We start from the raw sequence: 27,881 nt of genomic DNA on the forward strand, positions 1-27,881 counted from the left end.
CAGTAATATATGTGTGCATAAAGAGTATATGTAGTTAATGTGCTTCCTACACCTTTCCAGTTTCCACATCCGCACACATTTATTTCCCCTGTCTGTGTGTGGATGCCAGCAGCGCACGCAGGAGATGCCTTTCCATCTCGAGACAGGAGTGTAGCGCTGAGCATCTCTTAACTGGCTCGTTTAGTCCTGATGGCTTAAATGATTTCATCACTATTAATGACAGGGACCGTGGCTCCCCGCGACGTGTTGCCAGATGCTCGGGGACCCACTGAAGTTGCCGCTCTCTCCTCCTCACACCCAGCTGCCTCTCCTCATCCCTCCTTCTGTGCAGTCTAATGATTGTCCTCTACATGCCCCCTACCACCCTATTCTTCCTATTTTCCTCCGCCGCCACGGCCTCCTATGGCTACTTAGACATGGTGTAGAGACACAGTGTTGACACTCACATTGCTGTGAGTGTGGGGTCAGCGCGCTGCGAAGCTGCAACGCTGTTAACAAGTCGTCCGACCAGCATGTAATTGTCATGAACATAAGTGCTGAGAAGTTCAGTGCAAACAAGATCTTATTGAACACATTCCCCGTCCTTCCCTCTCGCTATTTATCTTTCCCTGGGCTATTGGGCAAGACAACAAATCAGCTATCAGCCCCGCTCCCGTGTTACTGCGGAGGTCAAAGGTCAGATAAAGAAGGTCAACTGGCGCCGGACCAGTGTGCCCTCAGAGGTCTTTCCTCCAAATGGAATCAAAAGCCGCGCGGCCGCTGTGAGCTACGGCCACGCTGAGCCCCTGCCTTCATTAACTTCCTCCCGTAATTGTTGAGGTAATTCCGAGACAGACGCGTGGCATTGTCCCGACGCATCGATGTGATTTTCATTCATTTGGATAATGAAAGAATTAAATACCATTTTGGTCTCTCTTTTTCTCCTTTTCTCTCCCTCTCCTGTCTTGTTGAGCTCCTTGAATCGAGCTAAGTAATGACATTTTAATTCTTTGTGTGTGTGTGTGTGTGTGTGTGTGTGTGTGAGAGTGTGTGTGTGTGCGCAGGAAACGACTGCTTTTTGCTGAGCCTTTGTCTTTCCTGGCATTGTAGGTAATATGTTTCGTACGGGTTACATTCACATACGCACATTGCACAACCCGAAATAAATGACCCCTCAAAACGACGAAAAAAAAAAAATGTCTGCAACAAAATCCGAGGAATGAATCCTCGAAGTGTACAGCTCGTGAACTGGTGCATGGTACAGTAAAATTAGAGATCACCCCTTCAACATGTGTTTTCACTATGTAACAGTGCAGGTACGGTTTCCCCCCTCGTATATTCGGTCTTTTGGATTTAATACAGTAACTGATTGCTACTTTTAAGAAGTGCCAAATGACATGTGCTGCTTTTTGTTTCACACAGCGAGCGGGGTTGTGTGAATGAGGTCAATTTAAATGTAATCAGTTCCTTTCACTGAAAAAGAAACAAAATACAAAACAAGAACGTTTATACCAGTTCAACAGTTCTCATTATTACAGACTGTCACTCCGTGTGGCTCTCTCTCTCTCTCGCAGTGGTTCTGGTGTACAAGGTAGAATAAAACTGTGTGTGTGTGTGTGTGTGTGTGCAGTTATAATTTCCCAGAGCCTCAACCTTCATTGATTCAGTTGCTCTTGTCTTCCCAAGAAACAGAGAGAGGATTATGCCTTTAAAACGAGCTTTCTCATTGCAGATATTAGGTCATTAATTTCACAGGCTTACATATGAAAATATTGACTCTTCCCAGACACCCCACTATATCCTCTGTTCCAGCCGCGGCCTTGCATAAATAAATCTTTTCAAGTATGCAATATTGATACGCCATTGATTTATTCGTTTGAGGATCTAATAAATAAGCAAATGTATTGAATTATAGTTTAATTACTAAGGTGCTCAATTGATTTGTATGGGAAATTTTGAGTGCTTTATGTTCCCTATAGCAGAGGAATCCCACTATAAGCTACAGGATCTTATCAAAACTTCGATGACTAGAAGTGTCAAGGTTCTATTTCAGTGCTTGAAGTCAAACCTTTTGAAAAGAAACACAAACTAATTTGAAAATGATTCCACTTCTCCCCCCCAAGTGTTTAACTCTGCTTTCCACATCACTTCCTTTATGAAATCCACCGAAATAAAGTCACTACATGACACAGTTGTTCTTTGGAACCAAGCCGACTTGTGATTCCTGTAAATCAAACAAATCTCTGATTCACCACGCAGAGGACGCAGGGACCCGGAGGAGGACATCCCGTCTGCACACTGAAATGATCCAGGACACAGACACAGGCAAAAAAAAAAAGAGACAAATAGACTGTGAATAAGACGCACAGTCATCCAGGGGGAGCGGGTGGGAGATGGGTGCAGCTTCGTATCCCCGCATAGCGGACGAGGGATGGGCAGGTTTCGGGGAAACTGAAGAGTGGGAAAGTGGGAGAGTGGAGAGAAGGAGAGTCCAAAAGTTGACAAAGGTTGTCGCAGACTAGTCACAGCACAGGGGGGGAGGGGAAGGGGAGATGTGGAGGGGAGGGTACGTTCCAGCCTCTCACATCTGTTATTCGTTTGTCCCGAGCTGGGAAGAAAATAGCAGGAAGCGTTCTGGTGGTGGCGGAAGATGAAAAGACAAGAAGATTGAATAAAAAAACATGTGTCGCACATGCACTGTGGCTGATTGGATGCGTCCCATGGATTATCCCCATGAGGTGCTGCCAGCTCAGAAAACACACAGAAACCACATTTGTACACACCATAGGCAAAACGACGATTCCCCTGATTCATAAAGCAGGTTGGCATAAATACCGCCCCCCCTCTGTCTACACGGCACAGTGTCAAAGTCAGATCTACGCCTGTGGCCCTGACACGCTGGTGTCTAACCAAACCTCCCAGTTTAGTTTTGGCTGCCATTACGCTTGCTGTTGCCACAACTCCTTCTACACTGTCAACAACAGCTAACATCGAGCCTCCTGTGCTGAACTCAAAAAGCAAAAGCTTGTATCATTTGTCAGACTAAGTGGCAATCTTTTGCTTTGTTCATTACAGACACGCCAGGTGTGTACAACAGACGCAAAAAGTAGAAACAGATGCAACAGTCATCGAAAACGCGACATGACAATGCCAAGCGGCGGCCATTAAAAGCTCGTCACACGGTGGGACCTCCCATCGCTAACGAGCTGAAATGTGGCGGGACATAGACAGGTAGGAGTAATGCTTTCACAATTATGCAAAGCGTGCATATACATACGCACAGGCATGTGTTTGTGTGCACGTGTGAGCACGCGTGTGCACGTGTGCCGTGCCGGCTCATCCCACAGCTCATTAACAGTAATAAGTGACTGCCGCCACTTTTTTGTCAGTGGGGATGCAAGCCAATCAATAGGGTCATTTCACATCATAAAGGCTTACCAGAGCACATTATGGCACTTGTTCATGGCTGGGAATGGCTGCCATTAGTGGCATAGCCAGATTAGATAAGGACTGGGCGGGTGAGAGGTGGGAGGCAGATGGAGAGAGAATTAAAGAGGGCGGAAGAGGGAGGTAGATCAATATATGGATAGTTATGGAGATAACATCACAATAGGGTGTCTGGGAAAGTGTGTGTGTGTGTGTGTCTGTCTGTCTGTCTGTCTGTCTGTCTGTCTGTCTGGTGTGTGTGTGTGTGTGTGTGTGTGTGTGTGAGAGAGAGAGACTGAAAAGGTAGAAGGTGTGTGTTGGCTCCCTCCTTTATGGGCACTCGTCTATAACTGAGTCCACTGAGTGTGTGTAAGTGTGTGTGCGTGTTAATGGAGGATATGTATTACAGCGATCTCCTCACAAACCTGCACCATATTTGGTGTTCTAATGTGTGTATGTGTGTATGCGTTTGGGGGTGCAGACCTGTGCGCTTTACTTTGGCATGTGCGTGTGCAGTCCTGTTTAATTACAGATCAGGCTTTGAGGCTGAGGCAAACAGTGCTATAATTACAGGAAACACCTCCTTTAATATTTTATGGAAATCTACCTTGTGTGTGTGTGTGTGTGTGAGGTGTGTGTGTGTGTGTGAGGTGTAAGATGCACGTATTTATTCAGCGTGAGAGAAACCGAAGAAGAAAATCAGAGATGTGTATACGGAGAGCCTCTCCAGGATGACTTCTGGTTCTTGCCCTGCGATTTAACGCCTTTCTCTTCATTCCTTCTCGACCCTTCACAGTCTCTCATTTCAGATTTGTGTTTCCAAATGGCTTCGCTAAACGCCCCTTTTTCCCCACTTTTGAACTGCTCGCCTCTCAAATATTTATGACGGAGAAAGAGGGAAGAGACTTAGATCAATCCATTAAAGATGAGCAACATCTCCGATGCATAAAGAGGGGTGGTGAACACACTTGCTCAGGGATGGCAAGGTGTAAGCCGTGGCTTAATGCTTAATGACTTACCATGGAGTAGGTTTACTTTTGATTCACTAGAAGGGAGAGGGAGCTGAGGGAGGGAAAAAAACATCACATGGAAGTGATAGAGCAACATAAAGGTAATACTGTTTACTTCATGCAGATTTAAAATTTCTTCTGCATCTGTTTTACTGCACAGCCGAAACCTTGTTTCTCTATCATATTTTCCAGTCACTCTAATCTAAAATAAAAAAACATGTATCAGCCGCAACTGACAAGAACAACAGCTGGAAGTAAGTATGTCGCAACCACAAAGAAATCACAGTGTCATGTCAGTGAGTGGATACTTAATTTATTTGTGTTTTAATCTTAATTTTTTTTTTTGAGGGGGGGGGCAGGCAGAGGCCAAGCTGAACACATGTTCCGTCTTAGCCTGCAGTGACACAAATGTATGCACACATGTAGACACACGCACAATGGCAATATGCTAACACTGCGACTCTAAGCCAGTGCCCCCTACAGTGCCTGACACGCTGGGGGACTGAGAGCAAGCTTCGCTGGTAACATGCTTTACTATTCTTTGATATATGCACCAGTCATTAAAAATAGATGGCGAGCAATCATTACAGGCATCAGAATTAATCTAATTAGCCTAGCGCACTAGGCCTCCCTGGTATGGGGGTGTACTCTGCAAACAGAACCACACGGCCGCAAATATGGTGTAAGCATAGAGGATGCTACAGCGGCTGTGGCGGGATAATCCGCCTTGATTTATTAATATGCGCAAACAAGATTTAGCTCCTCAAAGCAAACAAATGAAGCCAGTGCTAAGAGGAAAGAGAGGGCGGGGGGGGTTACAGAGAGCGACATGGAGAGAGAGTGCAAGATCGAGTGCGAGAGCAGAGGAGATAAATTATTTAAGCCTGCGTGGACTGTATGGAGAGCTGCAGCTACCAGTGGTACAAATGGCCAGAAAATATGTTCCTCGTTTCCTGGGTGCACCTTCCTATCAGGACTTTTTAAGAGATTCTACTGTAGTTTGAACTTTTTGGGGTTTCGGGGTCATAATCTGCTGACGTGTAATCTCCTCACAAACGATGCCAACATACAAATGCACATCACTGTGAGGGTGATTGTGGACAGACACTAGTAGATTATTGACACTGGAGTCGATGGAGTGCTTAGCCCACAACCCTTCTTGACCCCTGTCATGGGTAATGAGTGCTGCAGGGTGGTATGGGTAATATGCATTCAAGACGGGGAAACAGTTTTTTTATTTACGTAAAGGCTAATCTCTGCCGGGACGTGGGTTCTGCTAATCCGGGGTCGGTCCACACAGACGTGATTAAACACAAACTACTTGCACAACTCTTAGAATCATCTACGACACTGTTTGCTTAAGAAAGTTCTTCGTGGGCGTTCACACCGAAAATAGCACTGTGTTGGTGAGGATGTGTTGCTATGGCGACTGGCGAAAAAATGAAAGACGATCCAAAAAGTCCTGTTTGACTTTGGAGGCTTTTTCAGCCGTCAAAACACAGTTAATACGGTGACAATCATTTTATCCACTGTTGTGGGTGTTGCAAGCGAAACAGTAAACTATACTGGAACGTGTGCTTCCATGTGTTTGAATTAAGTTCCCGTGCATTGTGGCAAAAGTTGAGTCAGGCTCAACCTTGTCTTTGGTTAGAAACTCCGATTTTTAGCTAATTGATTAAATGACTTTCTCTGAATTTAAAAGCCATCAAAGACAAGAAAAGGTGGCGGTGCAGTGGTTGTGCTCTCCGGCTCGACACGGTGCCAAACTCCTCTCTCTGAGGGTTCGCCGGCCATTCTTTCATCCCAGCACCTCTAATGCTAGCAGACGGTCATTTCCATCTCTTTGATAGAAGGGGTCCCAGCTGTGTTCAAGGGTCTAATACCCCTCAACCTCTGTACCAGTCTGCCCCTCCCTCCTTCCTCCAGCTATCCTCCATCCATCCCTCCATCACTCCCCCCACACAGGCTATAGCTTCAGCGTGGCCTGGAGGTGCATCTGAGCAAAACCCAGAGGAGAGAGAGGTAGAGAGGGAAGATAGAGGGAGGAAGAAAAGAAGGAAGGGAAGAGAGGAAGAGCTAATAACAAATCTCCGATGACCAAACCAAAGTCTATCAAAAGCCAGCTCAGCAAACACAACTGCCATACTGATGAGCGGGGAGAAACGCAGCGAGGGAAGGTGGCAGGGATGGAGGACTGAGGTTATACTGTACATGTGGGAAACCGGTGGGTTAAAGGGAGTTGGCATCTTTACAATATCTTCAGCCTCTTTGAAATCAAATTGCTCAAAGACACATTTTGAATTGCACTATATGTAAATAGCTGGTGACAATGTGGAATAAAAATGTACTTTACGTGCTGACAAAACGGACAGATCCCAAAGGATATAACCACCTTTTATCTGTGATCCTAAAAACCAAAGCTTAGCCTTACTTTGGTCGATTTTTACGAGTGACGTAGGCTCAGCATGCAGCGCGTTTGTTAAACACATGAGGCAAAACCAAAGAATAAGAAATGTATTTGGGGGAAAAAAAAGATAGAAGAGAAAAAGTCAGGGAGAGCGGCTCATCTATCAATGTTTGAAAAGACGGTATCGCAGGGCGGTCGACTGTGGTATATTTTTCAAAATGAAAGCTATTTTTTTTGCAGTTGTCATTATTTATTACACTGTGCGTCACACACACACACACACACACACACACACACACACACACACACACACACACAAACACACACTGGAGCAAGAATTCAGAGAACTGTAGGTGAACTGTAACTGTAGGCACCATGTGGAAAGACACAGGCCAGAGGAAAAGCCGAGAGACAAATACACCAGCACCTCACTCGCACGAAGGACATAATAGTGCTGAAAGCAAAACGACTCAATGAAACAGGAAAAGTGTAGTTCTTGGAATCCACTTACACTCAAATTACAGTGACATTCTTGGCAGGGCTCGCGGCGCAGGGGTAACACAATGTACTGTAGCAGAGAGAACTTTTGGGACACTTATCAGGGCTATGACACGAAAGTCCAAACTATTAGCATGCAAAAGTTCAAAAAATTAAATTTAAAAAAAGACAGGAAGAAATCAAATCAAGCAGAGAATCGAAAAAAAAAAATAGGGCCTGTTTTCTTGGCAGCATCGGAATCCAACTTTTTCTTTTTTTTTCTTTCTCTCTCGCTCTCTCCCTCCTACCCGCCGTCACCAGGTTAAGTTACAGACATGGGGTGAAGGAATGAGGGAGGCAGAGTGGTAACATACGGTACCAGGAGGAGCGAGACGCCGGGCCTCCCTGACATGGCGTGTGCACCGAGCTAAAAAAGACAAAAACACCCTCCCTCCCTTGCCACACAATCACACTGGGCAGCATATACAGTAAAGAGCCATCTCCCAAATGCAAGATTGTGTTCTGAACGCACAAACACACACATGGCGGATAGACACACACACATGTACACACTGCTTGCTTCACGCCACCCCCCTCTGCTTGACTTCCTTCCTCCCTCCCTCTGCAGATCACTCTGCATGTGTCCTGTCATATCTCCTTCTGCCCATAATTGTCCCAACTTATGGTGTTTCTTCCTGCAAGCCACAGTTTAGGGGAAGTGAAATCCTTCTAAGTGACTGTCACAATGCATCAGCCTCAGGCGAAGGGACACACTCCCGCTCGCTCTTTTCTCCCCCTTCCTCCCGCCTTCCCCTTCCTTCAGTCCCCCCGGCTGCCTCCCTCCGTCCCCGCTCACTATCCCTCACTTTAAGTGTTTTTGTTGCTGATATGCTCCACTTGCGCTTTCACTCCATCTCTCTCCATCGCCCTGTCTCTCTCTCTTTTTTTTTTTTATACAGCCACCATCCCGGCGCTCACTTCGCCTCCTCCCTCTCTCACTCCCGTCTTTCCCTCTGCCCCCGCCTTGCATCTAACCTGAAGGGAGAGCTATAGTCACAGCATCACACTGCCATTATGCCCTGCCTGTGACCTGCTCTCCGCACAATCCTTGTTCCCCCGGAGTGCACCAGCCATGGCGGAGCAGAGGTTGACTTTGCTCCTGCTTTCCATTTCCTTTGAAGGGACGGTCACTTCTTGACACACGGAGGAGCTGAAAGACACGAGTGTGTTGTCTGGACATGCTGCATGACCTTTGTCGTGACCCTGACATGTCACAACCCTGTGATGCATGTGTCACTTCTTCTGTGCCTCTGACCTTGGTCTGTCACCCTGCGCACTCTAAACACACACTTCTTTCTCTCTTGTTGCGCCTCACTTCACACAAAAACAATGACTGGTCTTTTCTGTCAACCAGAGGAACTTCCAATGTCCGATATCTGAACTATGGCTGCAACTAACAATATTTTCTATATTATTGATCAAGTGAGCACTTTATCGATACAGTGGTTGATCACTGGGCCCAAAAAAGTCAAACAGATCTGGTTATAATTTCTCAAAGGTCAAGTCTTATTTTGTTTCACCAACCTTTGTAAACTTTAATTACTTTCATGTACGACTAATAAAACCAGAAGATATTCACATTTAAAAAGATGCAACCAAAGAAATGTTTGTATAAAAAACAGCTCAAACAATGAATCGCATATCAGCAAAACTGCAATGTGGTTCAAACCAGTTTGGGGAAATGCTTATTTTGTGCCACAGTGATGTATGTGTGTGCATGTGTGCATGTGTGCATGCGTGGGTGTGTGCACTGTATGTATGTTTAGGTGCTTTTTCCTCCTAGGTCTTTTTCTATTAGCCCTGTCAGGACCAGAATCGGTGCTTTATTGAGCATTTTATTGGAGCTGCGGACAGATCGGTCGCCCATCAACCTTTCATCGACCAATCATGTGCAGTGAGGGGAGGGACCCGGGAGGTCTGGCAGGGATGGACACTCGGCAGGGGAGGAGGGGGGGAGGCTGGTGGTCAGTCACTCATCACTTGGACGCAGCCCTGCAGCCAGTGTGTGTATACGTCTGTATGTGTGTGTGGGAGTGTGTGTAAGACAAGAAAAGGGTCAGTCACTGGTCACCAGATGGTAACTGTTTGGGCTGGACCACAGCAAGGGGACAGACTCTCTACTCCCCTTCCTCTCTCCCTGGTGCACACACAACAATCCATGAGAGTGATGGTGATAATGGAGCAGACACTAACAAATCTGCACCTCTTGGCTGACGGCCTTGACTCGGACTCAGAGAGCAGACAGTCTGTCCCACTCATAAGCCCAAGTACAACACAGCCCTACACACTCAGCAGACGGAGGGACCAGTGACCCTTACTGTACTCCGCTCCGTTTCCAGAGGCACTCGTATGTTGTTAAATGACATTTAAACCAGTGGAATTCACTGTGGTTAGCTTGTAGACGTATAAGCCATTGCCTCGCTCTACAGGAGTTGGGTTGGTCTTTAAACCTGGCGAGCTACGCAGGACCTTGTCACTGTGTGTGGCCTTACAATGTGCAGGCTACTGCTGCTCTGGATATTAGCTCTTCTGTATGTCTGGCTATTAAATACCAATCCCCAGCTACAGACACACACACACACACACACACACACACACACCATCCCCTTCAGTCTCATAGTCAGGGACATAACAGTTTTGGCTGGTGAATATTGTGTGGGCCACAAGAAGAAGGAGAGAAAAACCAACTGTTCTTTTAGGTGAAACCTTCCAGCTGGAGACAGAAGACGGGGGAAGGAAGAAAAAAAAAGGAACGGGTGTTTGCCAGGACAACCGAGGAGAGCAAAAGTTACTTGAAGGAGCAGTTGTGACTGAGCAGAAAGTGTGTGAGGGAAAAGAGCGAGGTGATTGAACAACGAGAGAACAGGAGCATGTGAGTCAAGAACAAGGTGAAGCCGCAAATCAGTGTTTGGACGAGTGAAGTGAAGCAACAGAGAAGGAGAGGAAGGAAGGAAGGAAGGAAGGAAGGAAGGAAGGAAGGAAGGAAGGAAGGAAGGAAAGAAAGAAAGAAAGAAAGAAAGAAAGAAAGAAAGAGGATGGAACAAAAAGAAGGAATGAAAGGAAGGAAGGAAGGAGGAAGGGTGGGAGTGAGGGAGGAAAGAAAAGAAAGAATGAAAGGGAAATAAAGGAAGGAAGAGGGAAGGAAGGAAATAGGAGGGGAGGGGAAAGAAAGGAAGGAAGTAAAGAAAGAAAGGAGGGAAGGAAACAAAGAATAAAGAAAGGATGGAGGGAGGGAGGGAAGGAAGGAAGGAAGAAAGGAAGCAACGAATGAAAGGAAGGAAGTAATTGAAAAAAGGAACGAACGAAAGAAGGAACGAATGAAAAGAAAAAACTGAAAATATTGAGACGAAAGAAAGAAAGAAGTAGAGTGTCAGTAGCTGTAGTGCTTCTCCTGCTAATTCAGCACTTTAACAAATCAATGGCACTTGAGGAGTACAGTCCACACCCTGAGCTCAGCTCGACGCATCAGTGAGACTGTATAGGAAGGTTTGTGTGCGTTTTTCTAAGTGTGTGTGTTTGTGTGTGTGTGTGTGTGTGTGTGTGTGTGCCTGGAGGGTTGGTGATGTTGGTGTGGGGTCCTCCACAGTAGTTCACATTAAGGTCCGGTAATGTGTTAATTTATAACTCTATCACCCCAGACGCCTGCATTATCCATCTGTGTCACACACTCGGCCGACTATATCTATCATCCGGAGGGGAAAATGGCCGGTCCGGAGAGATTAAGCCACCGGTCGCACTGTTTCTCCTTTTTTTCTCCTTCTTGCTTTCTCTTTCTTTTCCCTTCAGCCGTATCCATTTCATCCCTCCGCGCCCCTCTCCCTTTGTCCTCAGCTCCCCAGGTCAGGGTGATCAATTATGGGGCTTGACAGACTTCTCAGTCCTGGCTGACCGCTGGAGCTCCAGAGGCCTCGCAGACGTCACTATCTACCCATAGACGGAGCGCCTTGGCTGGGCTTTAACACCCTCCCTCTCCCCTGGCCCCGGAGGCCTGCATGGGTGGCTGTTTGGATATCAGTGATCAGAGACTGAATTACACTTTGCCATGACCTTTGTGAACTCGAAACGTGTTATCACTCACGGCAGATTGACTAAACAGATTGTAATGGTAAAGACCTTATACTGTGTGTGTGTGTGTGTGTGTGTGTGTGTGTGTGTGTGTGTGTGTGTGTGTGTGTGTGTGTGTGTGTAGGGCTGTAGAAGCTGAGAGGACAAAAATTGCCTCACTTTGAAAAGACCCTTGGTGCATATAAGTCAACGACATATAACCCAGTGTGTCATAACATTACTGGGGCTATAATTTATAGGTTTACACCAACTGGTTCTGGGCAAATGTTGTGGATATATAATATGCAGCAGGTAAGTGTAGTTTTTCCCCGTTGACGCAATTATTACAGTTGTCAAAACATGCAAACAACATGCTGTATTTCCCGATGTACAGAAACGTTGCAGCATGATAAATCACTGATTGCAAGTTGGACAGTGTGTCGGGAGCTCTTTCTCGCAGTATTTCCAGAGTAAACATGGCAGTGTGTGTGTGTGTGTGTGTGTGTGTGTGTGTGTGTGTGTGTGTGTGTGTGTGTGTGTGTGTGTGTGTGTGTGTGTGTGTGTGTATACACATGCAAGCAAGTGTGTGTATATGTCCCTCATATGTTTGTGCGTGTGGCTTCTCTGTGTCAGTAGCAGCAGGCACTAATAACACACAAGGGGAAATGATCAATACTCACCCTCTTTATTCAATTTCACAACATCACTGCTATCACACACAAACACACACACACACACACCCAGGGCACATACATACATTTACGTGAATGTAAAATAATGGGCCTTTGACTAACACACATTGCCAGAGGGCTGGCTAAAGTGGGAGAATTGGCGTTGTTGTGAGCGATGCATCCATATGTATTTTTTCAGTTATACCCCCGCTGCCCTTCTCTCTCTCTCTCTCGTAGTGAACATGAGATACAGGGGCTAACGCAGGGAGAGGTGGGGGGTTGATAGGAAAGACAAGCTGGCGATTCCACCTTTAAAAGAGTGCAACAGTCATCACGAGGGGAGAAAGGGAATCTGCCCATTAAGACTAAGTGGATGTCTATTAGATCATGGAGGTAAGGAGGTGGGCATTTACCATCAGTCCCACTCACAAACAACCTTGCCTGCCCCTGGACCATGGCAGCGGCTGCGAGTGTAATACACGGCCATTATGTTGACATCATTGGAAGTTTCTCATAAAGTTTAAATTTTTTTATTTTCGAAAAAATACCTCTCAAATATTTCCTTTGATTGTCTGCCAGGGACGTCACCTCTGCAAAAAATGAAGGCAATTAAAAGACTATCAAAGTCACTCGCCCGTCCTGAGATCAAACAAACCCTCTGCCCTCTTTCTACTGCTCCGTGTTTCTGTCTCTCTGTCTGTCCCCTTCACTCCCCGCCCCGTCTTCCCCAGTGTAAAACCCCCCATTCTTATCACGGCGGTACAGTTAATCCTCCCTCTCTCCTCCCTCCTTCCATCGCGGCATCCCTCAGGGGGGTTCGCGAGAGGCTAAAAGGAGGGAGCACATTTGCCACTTGTCTGCGACACATAATACGGAGCAGGCAATCAACTTTGGCTTGACATGTATTTGCTCATCACTGGGACACAAACGCGCGCGCGCGCACACACACACACACACACCTTTACCCCCCACCACCACTGCTGGGAAATTGAGGGGTGAGGGTGTAGGGGTTGGAGGGAGGGGCAGCCTAAATTAACACTTGACATTCAATACGGTCAGGTCCTTAATTGGCCAGGGCCTTCCTGAGAAGGCAATTTTCTATTCCCCAAACTGCCCCCGCGCTGCGCCATGTGCCAGTGTCATCTGTGTGTGTATGTCTATGTGTCCGTGTGTGTGTGTGTGTGTGTGTGTTGTAAGAGAGAAATTGCATCTGTGTGTAAGCATGTGCCAGAGAAAACCTGAGACAATGTGTGTGTGTGTGTGTGTGTGTGTGTGTGTGTGTGTTTCAGCGCGGGCCCTGTCCTGAGAGAGGCCCTCTGGTCCCTTCCCTCTCTCTAATGAGGCTGGATGAATTAGCGCTACGTGACATGATTTGAACAGCGGTGCCCCCCGCCCCTGCCCCTCCCCTTTCCCCTCCCTCCTCTTTGTCCTTCTTCCCTCCTCATCCCCTGCTCTCTCTCTCTCTCTCTCTCTCTTTTTTTTCTTCCTCTTAAAGCAGTGACAGGCATCTGGTGGCCGAAAAAATGCCAGGAGCAACCCCGCGGCTCTCGCCTTTATGCATGCTGCTGCTGCTTTATGCCCCCGCACATACACACAAAACATGCACACACCTAGGCATCATACACACTGTGAAATACTTCTGCCTTCCGACTGCTCCTTCTCTACTCTCGCGCGCGCACACACTTCCCCACAGATCCAGTTACACTTGATGTTATTACAGCTTTCAACCTGAGAGGTATTAGGCTTCCTTTAACCGATCTGACAGCATTTACAACACAGGCGAGTCGACGCCTCTAATCGCCCCTGTGACATCAGCCTATTACCAATTGATCTCAGAGAGAGCCTCCTCCTCACCTCCCGACTGATGCACAAGCTGTCGACTCCTTTTACTCTTCTTTGTCATAATGCGCTATCTTTCTCAGACACTACATCCTGCAAACCTGACTGCCCTTTAAGTGCTCTCATTTCACATTTCTCTCCCGCGATAAATCTCACAGCTTCGCCCTTTGCTTATGATGTTTTTATTATTAACGTTATTGAGTTATATCTGGTCACACATTGATCTGGCACAAAGGATCACCTTTGCCCTCCTGAGGTTTTAGACCAACAAGATGCTAAATTTATGAGCTTCACGGCCGCGCAGGAAAGCAGCAGTGAATCTGGGTGATAAATCCCCTGTTGCCACCCTTTACAAATCTAAACTGATCAACAAGCTCCAAAGTAATGGCCTGGATAAAGGAAACAAAAGCTGCAGATTTTTTTTTGGTATTTGGAGGAAACATATCAAATGGATTAAATGCTATGAAATATTAAATGCCAGTCAGAGTCACACACATCATGCAGCGGACGGCGCTCCAACAAAGCACTTATCGCTGAGTGTGTTTCCCGACAATGGAAGAGGCAGCTCGGGCCACTTACAGAGAAAACATCAACATAGAGAAAGCAAGTGTATACGTGTGTGTGTGTGTGTGTCCACAACAACATCCTTTAACGATAACAAAAAACTGCCTTTTCCATACAAGAATCCCCACTTTGTCCCGTTGTTCAGTCGCACAATGAATGCCGCAAGCGATAAACGGACAACAATGTGCGGTGGCAGAGGTCGTGCGTGCGTGTTGGCCTCCCAGCCCCCCCGCTGTTTTCCATGGATGCAGGGTCAGACCAATTGATGTCTATCACAGAAGGCTAATTAGATCATTTGTGACTTAATTGACGTTATAGATTGTTAGAAGTCAAGTACACCGCTGCTCGATATGTGATCATCTCACATGCAGGCAGGTTCAATTCAGCTTGTGTGTGTGTGTGTGGTGGGTGGGTGGGTGGGTGGGGTGGTCACATCCAAAATGCACAGGCATGCTAAGCGACAACACACAGCGCCTTCACCAACCAGCCCCAGCACACACACACACACACACACACACACACACACACACACACACACACACACACACACACACACACACATTGGTATACACCCACACACACACACACACACACACACAAAAGGAAAAGCCACCCAGCACTTGGTTTGTCAGAAAAACACGAGCAGTGGGATGCCAGGGCAGCTGCATTTAACAGTGGCCATTAAATGTTATTAATCTAGCAGCGCAAACATCTTTACAAAGTCAGCACAGGGCACAAACAAACGCTTACACATGTTGCCTTAACACTTTGCTCACAACTAAAAGTAGCTAATGAGTTTCGACTCAGTTTTTTTTCCGGAGCGTTGAAATGACAGAGACGTTTTCAAAGAAGGCCTTTTTACACAATCTGCGTGAAGAAAAGACAAAGTAGGAGAGGGTGAAAGCAGGTATCTGTGCCTGTCAGACTGCATATCTTTAGAGTGTGTGTGTGTGTGTGTGTGTGTGTGTGCAGTATGTGTGTGCATGTGAGTGTGTGTACGTTGGCTACAAGCCTACCACAGCCTGTACCACTAACCTCCCTTCTCCAGAACCTCCCTAAAAATCCTCCCTGGGCCTCAAGCAATCAAATCTCCACGGTAAGCTGGAGACAGAACAGAACAGAGCGGAGAGATAGATGGAGAGTGAAACATGGGAGCGGAAAAAAAAGACTGAGAAAAAGCAATGAAACAGAAAATAGTGGGGGAAAGGCCTCTCTCCCCCCCCCCCTCCTCCTCCTGCTGTCATAGCCATTGAGTTCAACGTATGCATTAAGAGATGTAACATATTTATTCCTGTCCGTGAGTTCTCCTCACCTCACATGTGAACTGCAGACGTGAAACCGCCGTTACCTGTTGCACAGCCATTTTCCCTTCCACAACAACTCTGGTAATTTGCCAGCGCATTGGAAATGTACAGTACAAACAAACACGCGCACTCTCACCCAGCGGCGTCGGATTAGCAGGAGAAAGAGAGGGAGTCAACCGTGGGCCCCTGAACAAAATTACCATCATTATCCATAACCATAAATAAGCCTGATGATGATGATGATGGTTTTAACAATAATAATAGCAATTCACCCTGAGTGCTTTTTCAAATAACAGTGACAGCATTAGCCACACCGCCAGGAGAGAGAAATGAAAGGCCCCGGTGCCTTGAGAGCTCGTCTTCGCTGCCACTGCTGATGGGGCAAATTGGCAGGCAGAGCGAGCAGACAGGGGTCCTTAAAGACGGATGTAAAAATAGTCAGCTGTCGATTTGCCCGTTGAGCTGGCGCGGCTCCAAGGCAAACAAAATAACAGGAGTTTGAGGAATAACAGGAAAAGGGAGAAGCCGCGGTGAAAGTGCGCTGGAGTTCCTGTCACTTAGCGCAGGTCACACCTAATGTCACCTTCCTCTGGATGCAGGACGGGAAAGAACAGACTCTCGCAACAATGTCTCTGCCATATGCTCGTGTCTTAAAATACAACCGGCCACCGCAAAATATGGACACGTTTCCTCCGACTCTTTTCACCTAAGTCAATTATGTGTGATGATCTTCTCTGCTGGTGGCGGCCTCTGGGTCAATGAAGCCAACGCAGGCCCCTCCCTGCTCTCAATCCCCCGATGACCCCTTGTACCGCCACTTCACACTCTCACACACACACACACACACACACACACACACACACACACACCACGATACTTCAACCCTTCCATAACTGCCTGGACCTTGGTGACAGCTGCTGCATTCCTGCTGTGTGTGTGTGTGTGTGTGTGTGTGTGTGTGTGTGTGTGTGTGTGTGTGTGTGTGTGTGTGTGTGTGTGTGTGTGTGTGTGTGTGTGTGTGTGTGTGTGTGTGTGTGTGTGTGTGTGAGTGTGTGTGTGTGTTGCTGCCCTGGCTCTGTGCTCCTGTCCCCCTCATTAGCCAGTGGCGGGGTGGTGACATCCTGAGCGACTGGCCCTTCAAACACACACTTCCTCTTCACACCGGCGACTTCTCCCCTCTGCAGGAAACCACCCAAAGTCAAATAAGGAACGGCCCTCTCTTGAAAAGAGACGTGTGAAATGAAAGAAGGAGAAACAGGGTGAAGAGTAGCATGCAGTTGCTTTAAGAGGCCTCGCAAGGGAGGGGAAATGAAAAGAAGTGGGACAGTAGAAAGTAGAAAAATCTATATCAAAATAAATTGCTTAAAAATATATATATATATATATATATATATAGTGCGTGGAAAGTCGCACTCTTCCATCCTATTTGACACATTGTTCTTCTCTTTGTACTATTCCCAAAGCGGCGTGGGTCTAATCACATTACTAAGCCCCGTATTCAATTGCCACACACTAGATTTATTTAAACCGAATCAAACCCCTTAAAATACCTCATGAATCTACGTAATCTTACACAACAATCTTATAATATTTATAAATATGTAATTTTGCCCACACAAGACTGAAACAAGTCCCTGGGAAAGACTCGGCTTCAGTAGATTTCACCACTCAGCCGCCTGATAAGAGGGGAGCAGATGGCTCTGCATTTCTGTCGTTCCTCCACGCTCTCTCTCACACACACACACACACACACACACACACACACACACACACACACACACACACACACACACACACACACACACATAACAGGCAGTACTCTGCCCTGCCAGACATATGATAAAGAAAACCCCTTTTTCTGCTTCCACGATAGCGTCTCGACACCGTTCTGTAGCCTCCCTATTATTCAGGCGTTCACTATGGCAGCGAGGCAGCCGTCTCCTCAGGACAAACAGGAAACAGCTGACATGGAGGCCGTGAGTGATGCTCACATGATGCTTATTGATCGCTGGTTGCCCCAGGTCGCGCACACAGAGTCAGGATCGTCGGTCCTGCAGGGCATTACTGCGCGGCTACAGAGGTTACTGTATGACCCGGGACACACGAGATCGTAGCCATGTGCGGTGTAGATTTTCTTTTTTTTGGCAAGATCATGCTTTTACTGTAAAGATACGATTTACAGAGATATCTGTATTAGAGGTCATGCTGACGGTATTCAAATCACGGGAATTGATTTTATCCACTTAAAATATCGAGAGTTTTTAAAATAGACCAAGATTTAGTAAATGCCGTAACAGGGAAAAACACTATATTAATATATCTCTAGGTTTCAGTAAAGAACATGCTTGGTGATGCAATTATTAAAAATAAAAAAAATATAAAAAAAGGCTTTTGAATCAAGTTTAAAGTAAAAATGTTGCGGACGTCATATCGCCCTGGTTGGTGCCTGGGTAAATATAGTGGGGACCGCAGCATGAATGGGACCTTGTGCATCCTCCTACTCAATCAAACTAGATGGGCTCTTAATAGTGCACACACGCAAACGGTAAATATACAAGTAGCTGCAGCCACCTTCCCACTCAGTCTTACGCTTACTTCTCTGTGCTCGCTGCTGCAGAAATAACGCTGCCTTCAGGAAACATCATCATGGCTGCATATGCACAAAGAGAGAGGAAGATACCGGCTGACAGGACGTCCACAGAGTGGGCCTGTCTCTGTTAGGTTATCTGGACCTTCTCAACTGGCCATCAGCACTGCAGTAACTACATCAAACAGTATAAGTGCCAACCACAGGCTTGCAAGTAAAGGGACGGGCACCATCAGTGAAGCTTTGGTGGTGGACCAGTGGATTCAAATCTTCTGTGATCAGGTTTTATGGCTTTACACTGATGGAGAGGCACATCCCAGTCGCTCCCTGATTCACTGAGGAAGCATTCCTTGTGTCCTTGTGTCATATCACAATTCATTATCCTATAAACGCACTGCAACACCCAAAATGATCCTCGGCTCAATCACAAGAGACCTCTCAGTGAAGACAGTAGCCGCGGAATAAAACCATCTGATTTAGCATCCAGAGGAGAGAGAGAGAGAGTTTTAGGGAAGATAGTTGAGAAGAGAGCGGGAGGGGGGTGAGGTGTGGAGGATTGAGAGGAGCAGAAGGAAAAGGCAGCGAGAGAAGAAGAAGAAGCAGTGAGAGACAGAGACGTCGTAGTAGAAGAATAAGAAAGAGAAAAAGTAGTAATGGGGGAAGTGGTGCGTGTCTTTTCTGCAAATCTCCTCTTTCACCTCTGCTCTCCTCCAGCTCTCTTGCCAAGGCCAGCCAAGAGACACTTCACCTCGCACCCGCACACACATGGAGCCCGAGCCAACACGCAGAAACACACACACGCGCACACAACACAGCGGGAGACACACACACACAAAAAAAACTGCACTCGCTCATTCTCTCTTTCACGCTGGCACACACACACACACACACACACACACACACACACACACAAACGCACAAGCACAACTGGCATATGAATATTTAGCCACCCACTCAGAAAAATTAATGACAAAAGCACAGACATGAATTCCTTTAACACACACATGCACACACACACACAAACTTCACCATCAGAAGACACACACACACACACACATTTGACACCAGATACATGCACATATAGGCATCCATATGCTCTGTGTGCAACGACCCATCAAAGACAGACATGGAAATAATAACAGTAGAGTGTAACCACACACACACACACTCACTCACTGTGGATAATTCTACACATATGCATCAAATCACTGCCCCACAGTTCCTCACAATGGTAAGAAGCAATGCATATGCACCACATATGCAACATGCAGCACGTCTGTACCTCACTGGGTCAAACAACGTGTGCACACACACACACACACACACTCACACACTCGCCGCTGTAAGTGTATCAGTGTGTTAATAGGCAGATTAGCACACTCTGTGATCTGCACTGGGGAGGATAATATCAACCCCATTTCTGCACCCAGACAAAACAAAGTGGAGCATGTTATTCCATAAATATGTCTGTCATCGTGCCCTCGGAGCCAACAGCGTTCACTTTCAGCGGTTCAACATAAACACGCTGTATATGTGCTGAACCGTGCGCATTCAGGAAATATGTGAAACAAAGGGAAAAATCAGCAAACATGGATCACAATGAAAAGTTAAAATGTGACACAAGATATGAAAAACAGGGGAGGATATTAAAGAAAGATGCATGTGAAAGAACTGAAGCCTGACACAGAGAAATTTAGATTTAGAAAAAAAGCTGACATATTTATATGATCACTGCCAAAATGCCTGTGCGATTTAACTGTCTTAAAAACAGACCATTGGAACCCATCATCGCACATTTTTTTATTATTAAGCAAGAAAAGAAAATATTAAACTACTTTTATCAAAATATTGATTTTATCACAGTAATTTGCAGCTTTTTAGTTTAGCAAAGTTTTGCAATATGATAAATTTGAAATTTAATAAAAGGAGAAATGCTGCAGATTTGTTCGGATTTCAAAATTGGACTTGATTTATTGTGGGAAAATGCAGGTGGAAATTTAATATTGAAATAAACACTGTCACCTTTGATAAAATGACAAAATGCAGCTTCTATTATTATCATGATTATTACCATACTTTGAATTTTTTAATTAGGCTACTTCTAATTTATATGTTTGACACTGTATTTGTAATAGTGTCGGTGTGAGATGAGGCACTTTAGCAGCAGTATATAAATATATATAAATACATATCTAGGACTGAGAGCAGAGACAGAAACCAGTGGTGCCACTGCACCTCCTCCAGGTCTCGGCCCATCGTCGACCTGTCGCACTTCAAAGGAAGCCGCGTTACACCCTTGCAGAAAGAGGCTGTTTTAGAGGTTCAGCTTCAGATGGAAGAACATGCACTGACTTCTTCCTTCTTCCCTTTTCACTCGGAGCTGTGCTGCTGCTGCTGCTGCGTGAGCCTGGGTGGCAGCATCAGATCCTCAGGTGGAAGTCAGGGCACTTTTTCTTTTTTTTTTTTTTTACGAGCTCCTCTAAATCCCTGAGCTGCTCCCTGCGCATTCCTCCGTCTTTACGCACGAGAAAAAATAAAATGGAATAATAATAAAAATAGAAGAAGACGCGGCCTGCGGCTCGTGCATTGTGGAGGAATTATCCCTGATGAACCAATTAGACTCGGAGCATCACTTAACTCCGGGGTTTTTAACTTGCAGGGGTCGATATTCAGAGCCACGCATGCAGCAACAGCAGCGGGTCAATTAAGGCTCCGAATATTATCACTGCGTAAAGTCTGCATGGGAAATAATTCAAACTCCTAATTAATGTTTGTATATTTTTTTTTTTGACTCCCTCCTTCATGAAACAATTGTGAAAGTTCCCTCTTGTGTGTGCTTTGTAAAAAAAAAAATAGTGCACCGGTTTCTGAGCATTATGGAGGCTGGGAAAATAGGCAGTATTTATCGAATCCATTTCATCGATTCCATTTAAATTGCATGCTGTTTCCTGTTGACACTTGCGTGGATTGTGTGAAGGCTGTGAATCTCCTGCTCGTGTGCTTCAGACAGAGAGAAAAGGGTAAAAAAAAAAAAAAAGTTTCTTCAAAGATTAAAAGCCTATTAAGGCCTGTTATGAGAGGTGTAAATTATCCACCCACAGAAAAGCCTCCATCGCCACTGGTGTTGATTTCGTTAGAGAAACACACAATAATGAAAAGTGAATGCACGTGTGATAGATTGTCAATATGTAATCCTAACTCCCCTTATAACATAAAACATTTTAAATATTCAGCTGAATCAATTTCCCCCGAATTGTATCAACACGAAGATACGTTTTAAAACGTGTCAGTGAATATGCAAATAAAATGTTTTATTAATTGCGAAATATTTCACCAATAACAGCTGCTTTTTATTTTTATAATGAAAAATATAAAAATGTTAAATTCTATTTAAATTGAGATCGATCTCTTTGGAGGAGAAATTCGATTTCAAATTGAGATTTGTTTTCTTTTCACTTCCTTCACGCTGAAAGAGGCAGGTGCTGCTTTTTTATGGTTTGTGCTTTTAAACACGTGAGGAGAATTTTATTGAGATTTTACACCAAAACTCTTGATTCTTAATTTGGGGACTAAAACCTTTTAGTTTCTTCACAGACATCGGTCAGTGATGTCTGTGCACCGACACGATCAGACACCTGCTGTAAACCACAGCTTCGTCATGCTGCTGAGAAAAATGATGCACTCGCGTCAAAGGGATATTTTCTCTCGTTTCTAAAGTCCTGATTTGTGTGTGATTTACAAGGAATTAAAAATAATCGTGATTCCCTGACGTTGTGTCTTGGTGATGCCCTGCACCTCCACCACAGCTGCATCCGTCCTGCCCGGCGCAGAGCTGCTGCCTGTGCGTCTCCATCGATCAGATGGAAATATAATTTGGCCTTAACAACAGATAAAATACCGCATCCCTCGTGCCACCTTGTTGATCTTTAAGGAAGAGAGGAGAGGGGAGATTTTGAAACGCAAGCCCATAACCCATCTCTCTCCACCCCAACACCCCAGGGTGCGCCATCCTCGGCAAACACAAAGTCATTATCGGTTAGATTCCAATAAGGCGAGTCTGTCAAGGAACAGGCTTCCTTCGGAGAATTTATGTCATGCCTACTAAACATGGGAAGATGTCTTCTAAGTGGTGCGAGGAAGGATAAATAACAGCGAGTCCCACAGCTGATTATATTGAAACAACGGTGCGCATTTGTAAAAAGGACTGGGGATGCAAACGTGGGGTCCCAGCAGATGCTGAGCGCAGGGGCCCGTCCACCTGCCTCCATACCGGGAGAGGAGGAGAGGAGCGCGCACCCACCTCCTCCATCTCCTCCAAACCCCTCAGCAGGAGTTGTTTTTTTTATTTTTCTTTAGGGAAATGTAAAGAAACGCACCTTGTACAAATGTAATGTGCGTGATAAGTGCACGGATGCGATTCATTTCCGTGTGGTGATTTTTTTTTTAAAGTAAATGGCGGACTGAGTTAAATGTGGAGAAGGGGCTGGAGTGAATTTTTAAAAAACACAAAACAATCAAAGTAAAAAAAAGAAGTTGCCTTCAAATGTGCCACTTCCAGAAGTTTAGTCTCGACACATGACTTTCACCTCCAGGTTTACACCGTGGGGATTAAAAGTAGAAACCAGGGTCCGGGCTGTGAGCACCGACACGGGGACCGAATAAGTTTCTCATCATTTACTACAGAGCCGCGGCGGAGCTGTTGCGCAAGAGCCGCTGTGGCCTGAGCGCGTAACAGCGTGTGCATGGTACGGAGAGCCTGCAGGTCCCGCAATGATTAACTGCGACCTAACAACCATCCTCTATCTTTACTGTCTGCCCCCTCACACACGTGCGCGCGAACGGACGTGCACACACACACACACATACACACACACACACACACACACGCATATATATACACTCCTCTCCCAACTCCTTCCCTGACAAATGTCTCTGAGAAATAACTCTTTTCTCTAACTTGGGAGATACTTAAAACAAAGGAAAAACACAGACAGAAAACTATTGAGGGGGTTTGAGAGCAAACGTCCACGATAACAGGCGAGAAGCGTCTGGAGGAAATGTGGACTTCCCTCAGCCGGTGCACACTGTCCGTTATCACTGCTCTTTTTTCCAGCGGAGCCTGCGTTCACTCGCGGCTCCTCTGCCGGTCTGCAGCCGCGCAAGGGGCTTCCTGCCTCGGCCACATGAAGTCAATTAACCGGTCCCAGAGGGGTGCCCCCTTCCCGAGTCTTTATCTGCGCCGAGGTTATCAAAACACTGCTGTTGCTTTGCTTTTAAACTCCACACCGCTCACAGACCAATTACGCAGACTTAAAGCATGTATGTAACCAATCCAGACAGGGATAATCCATCAAATGGCGAATTCAATTATTTATCTGGTAGTGGGCGAATTTTTGCATTAAAATGTGTGTTTTTACAAGTAAATAAAATCTGCTGTTTTTTAAGCTTATTTTTTGATAGAGAGAGGAAAATGCCTCGTGTGTGGAATTAGTGAAATTAAAAAGGAACACACAGGCAGTGCAGGCATGGTGTGTGTAAAACAACAACATGGACACACACATTAAATCGGAAATATTATAAAAAAGTAGGCACGAGTTGCAAAAATGCATTTTGCATGTAAAAACTCTTCTTTTTGAAATATCACCAACAAAACACTGCTCACAAACACCAACCCACCACACAGTACACACACACCTACTGATACACATACAAACACTCTAATTCCACACACACACACACACACACACACACACACAGATAGTAAACATCACATATCTGAACATGCATCACTGGAGGAAAAATAAAAGTTTTCTCCTTGAATACAGAAACGAATAAAGGAGAGCGGAGTCAGGCATGGAGAGGGTGAGAGGGGGGTGAGGCTGAGCTTCACGTACCTGCTGGGACATTCTGTAGAGGAGGTTGCTGTCAGTGCTCTGCTGCTGCCATGTCCCCATGAAGCCCGGCTGCTCAGCACTAGGCGGTCTGGTGCTGAACTGCATGGAGCTTTCGCCTGCTCCCTCAGCGCTGCTGCTAACGATGCTAATGCCACCCAGACCACTTCTGCTGCTGCTGCTGCTACTGTGGCTACCGGAGGGGATGCTCGTGCAAGCGCCAGCGGTGTCGTGGGGTCCGTTAGCCTTTGCTGGAGGTGGCCTGGGCACTTCTGGGTCTGTGCTGGGCTCTGGTGGGACTGTGTCGCACTCACTGCCTCTCACATCCAAATCTGCCTCCTTGGACTTAGACAGAGAGAGAGAGAGAGAGAGAGAGAGAGAGAGAGAGAGAGAGAGAGGGAGAGAGAGGGAGAGGGAGGGCAGGAGGGATGTGGGAGTGTGAAGGAGGAGAGAAGAGGAAAAAAAGTCAGTGAAGGTGGGTTCTTTTGGGGTCGTGTTGCCTTTTTTTTCGCCTCATGTGAGACCTGCTTCTCGAGGAGGACAGCAGGGAGAGGGGAGATGATGGAGTAGATGTGTGTGTGTGTGCGTGTGTGTGTGAGAGAGAGAGAGGTTTCTTGGCAGCTGTGGTGGTGGAGGAGTGTGTGTGGAGTTAATTCTCCTGAAGAGAGAGAGAAAAGAGGGGCTTGCGGTGAATTTCCTATGGGGCCTCGTCTTGGACAGGGCGAGATGAGCGGAGCAGCGGAGGTGAGGAGGGATGAGGAGAAGGATGGAGGTGAGGAGGGGGCTGATGAGAAGGTGAGCAAGAATGGAGTAAAATATAAAAAGAGGAGGGGGGGGGGTGGTTGAGTGAATTATAGTTGAGGTGGGATGCATGATGTTGCTTGTGGCCTTATAGGATGTTTTTTTTTTTTGCTTTAATCCATCTGTCAGTCATTTAGTACCCGGGCATGAATTCAACACAAACACACACATATACACAAAAACACACACAATCAGACGCATGGTTACATGCATGCACACACACTCACACACCAGCACATCCTGCAGTGCTCTGATCTACTAGAAATGTCAAAGAAGTAACGGAAAAGTTAAACTCCAACTTGGGAGCCGCCATCATCACATCACACTGAACACATGCTCACAGGAGGAGGAAAACAAATCAGTGCTTAGGTCTCATTTAATACATAAGCAGAAATGTAAAGAAATCAAACATAAAGCAGCAAAGAAATCGAAACAAAAATAAACTGTTTCTGAACAAATAAAAAAAAATAAAGTGTGCATGTCAAAAGCTAAAAGCTAAAAAAATAAGAAAACTATATTTTTGTATTAAATACAAGAGAAGTCCAGAGAAAAGCTCAACAAAACGCGAACAGCTGAGCGGATAAAACGCAAGAGTGTCTCTTACCATCAATTCAGTGTGTGTCCCAGCAAAGTGGAGATGAGATGTGGGAGTGAGCCACCAGCTCTCCAGCTCTCCCTGCCTCCCGCGCCTCTCTCTCTCCCTCTCTCTCTCTCTCTCTCTCTCTCACTCTCTCCGGCACACTCTCTCTCTCTCTCTCTCTATGATTGTGTCCCTCTCTCTGCGTCCGTGCCGCCGCCTGTCCTCTCTCTTTCCTCTCCTTCTCTCTCTCTCTCTCTCTCTCTCTCTCTCCGACTCCTCTGTACTCCACCGCAGCCGCTGAGGAACTGAAGTGAGTGCCTGAGTGTGTGTTTGTGTGCGAGCGAATGAATGAGTGTGTGTGTGTGTGTGTGTGTGTGTGTGTGTGTGTGTGTGCGCGCGCGCGCTACAAGACAGCGATCGAGGAGTGTGTGTGCGCGTGGGTGTATATATGTGTGTGTCGGACTCAACTGAGTCAACGGTGCCTCTGCACTCTGAGATGCTCAATGACATCGCGCTGCACGCTCTCTCTCTCTCTCTCTCTCTCTCTCACACACACACACGCACACATACACACACACACCTCCTCAGCTGGGGGCAGGAGGGTGGGGGCAAGCGCCATCGAAAAACAGTGAGAGAGAGAGAGACAGAGAGAGAGAGAGAGAGAGAGAGAGAGGAAAGGGGTGTCCCTCTGCCTTATTACTACCGGCACGTCTCAGAGCAACTTAGTTCTCCTGTGGGACATCCCACCACACACACACACACACACACACACGCACACACACACGCACACGCACACGCACACGCACGAGCTCAGTTTCTATTTTGAAATTTAAAAAAGCAGTTTTAAGAAAAGCATCAGTGTTTCAGATTGTGAGCAAAAAAACTATTTCTTTGTTTAGAAAATGTGAGAAAGCAGGATTGTAGTTTTTTCGGGAGGGTTCTTTGATTGCAGCTGAAATTGGTTCTATTTCTGATTTGTAGGGCAACCATCAGAAAACAAACAAAAAAAACAACACGAGGAAAAAAATATCAATAGACTTGTTATGTTTCACAAAAAATCTGGTGCCTTTGTTTGATTTTCACCGACTCTAATGAAAGACTAATGGAACGCAGGCAGTGTGCCACCACCATGCACACACACACACACACACACACACACACACACACACACACACACAGGACCCTCCCTCCTCTCCCCATGGAGGCTCTCAGATTTTAATTAAGAAAAAAATGAGGAAGAGGTTCCATTTTAGCCAAATTGGTCCCCACAGCAGCAAAGGTAAGAGAATAAAATGAGGGATGGAGGAGTAAAGGGAGGCAGACACAGAGAAAAAGACACACAGGAGGATAAAACCCCCAAAAAAGAGAGGGAGGAAGGAGATCTATGCTTCCTCTGACAGAGCACAGGACACATCTCAAACAATGAAGACATCCCCCCCACCTCCCCTTCTTCCATTTCCACCTCCTCCTCCTCCCTTCTCCTCTTCCCTTTAAATCTCCAATCTCCTCTTCTCCACCCCGTCCTTTTCCAGCACCACCATCATTAGAGAAATGACAGACCAGGTGCCTGCGTCTGCAGCGAGAGTCATTGTGATCTTTCCACCGCCGAGCAACAAAAGAGAAAGGGACAGAGGGAGAAGTTCTCTCCTCGGCTGCGTTTAAATGGCTCCTGATGGATAAAGTCACTTCAGATTTTGTGGTAAATTGCGGCGGACAGCCGCTCGGCCGTCTGTTAAAAGCCTCTGGTGCAGTGTACGACTAATGGCAGCATACTGTTAACCTTTGCAGAGATTATCACACTGGTCATTACTGTTCGGCACAGGGGATTTCTATTAGGCAAAGAGAAAAGTGGACAGTGTCTGTCTCGCCACTTTGAAAATGTGCCGCTGTGTCTTTTGTCTCGAGCTCATCTTTTCTACATCCTTTGCTTTTTTTTTGTCTTCTGTGAATATTCTTCCTCCACTTGTCCCTCTCTTTGCCTCGCTGCCCTCTTTCTCTCACTCCCTCCCTTTCCATTCCTTTCTTCATTTGTCTTCTGCGCCCTGGCCTGCGTCTTGTCAGCAGCCACACGCAGCCTTGTCAAAAAAGGCATAATGTGTCACCTCCTGTCCATGAAACGCCAGCTCCGCTCTTAACAACTTATTGAAGAGGAAATGCACGCGGCTTAGGCTAATTATATTAAGTGACAATTTAGCGGCCAAGGTTCCTCTTTGCTTCCCAGCTCACGCTTTTCTTTCTCCC

The 27,881-nt window shown here is 46.2% G+C and overlaps 1 protein-coding gene across 2 annotated transcripts in view; it reads right to left on the bottom strand.

Moving 5' to 3' along the window:
• The window catches only part of bnc2 (basonuclin 2), a 154,036-nt gene that overhangs the window by 63,610 nt on the left and 62,545 nt on the right, over positions 1–27,881 (bottom strand). Inside the window, exons 1-2 of one of the 2 annotated variants that reach the window (XM_035175473.2) lie at positions 25,665–25,735; positions 24,263–24,604 (exon numbers count right to left, since the gene is read on the bottom strand). In XM_035175473.2, coding sequence (XP_035031364.1) covers positions 24,263–24,604; positions 25,665–25,667 — 345 coding nt within the window. In that variant the 5' untranslated portion in view covers positions 25,668–25,735. Of the gene's footprint in view, positions 1–24,262; positions 24,605–25,664; positions 25,736–27,881 lie in introns of those variants that run through there. The other variant, XM_035175463.2, reaches the window with a different exon arrangement.

Source organism: Hippoglossus stenolepis, chromosome 2, assembly GCF_022539355.2.
Source record: "Hippoglossus stenolepis isolate QCI-W04-F060 chromosome 2, HSTE1.2, whole genome shotgun sequence".
Taxonomy (NCBI): Eukaryota; Metazoa; Chordata; class Actinopteri; order Pleuronectiformes; family Pleuronectidae; genus Hippoglossus; species Hippoglossus stenolepis.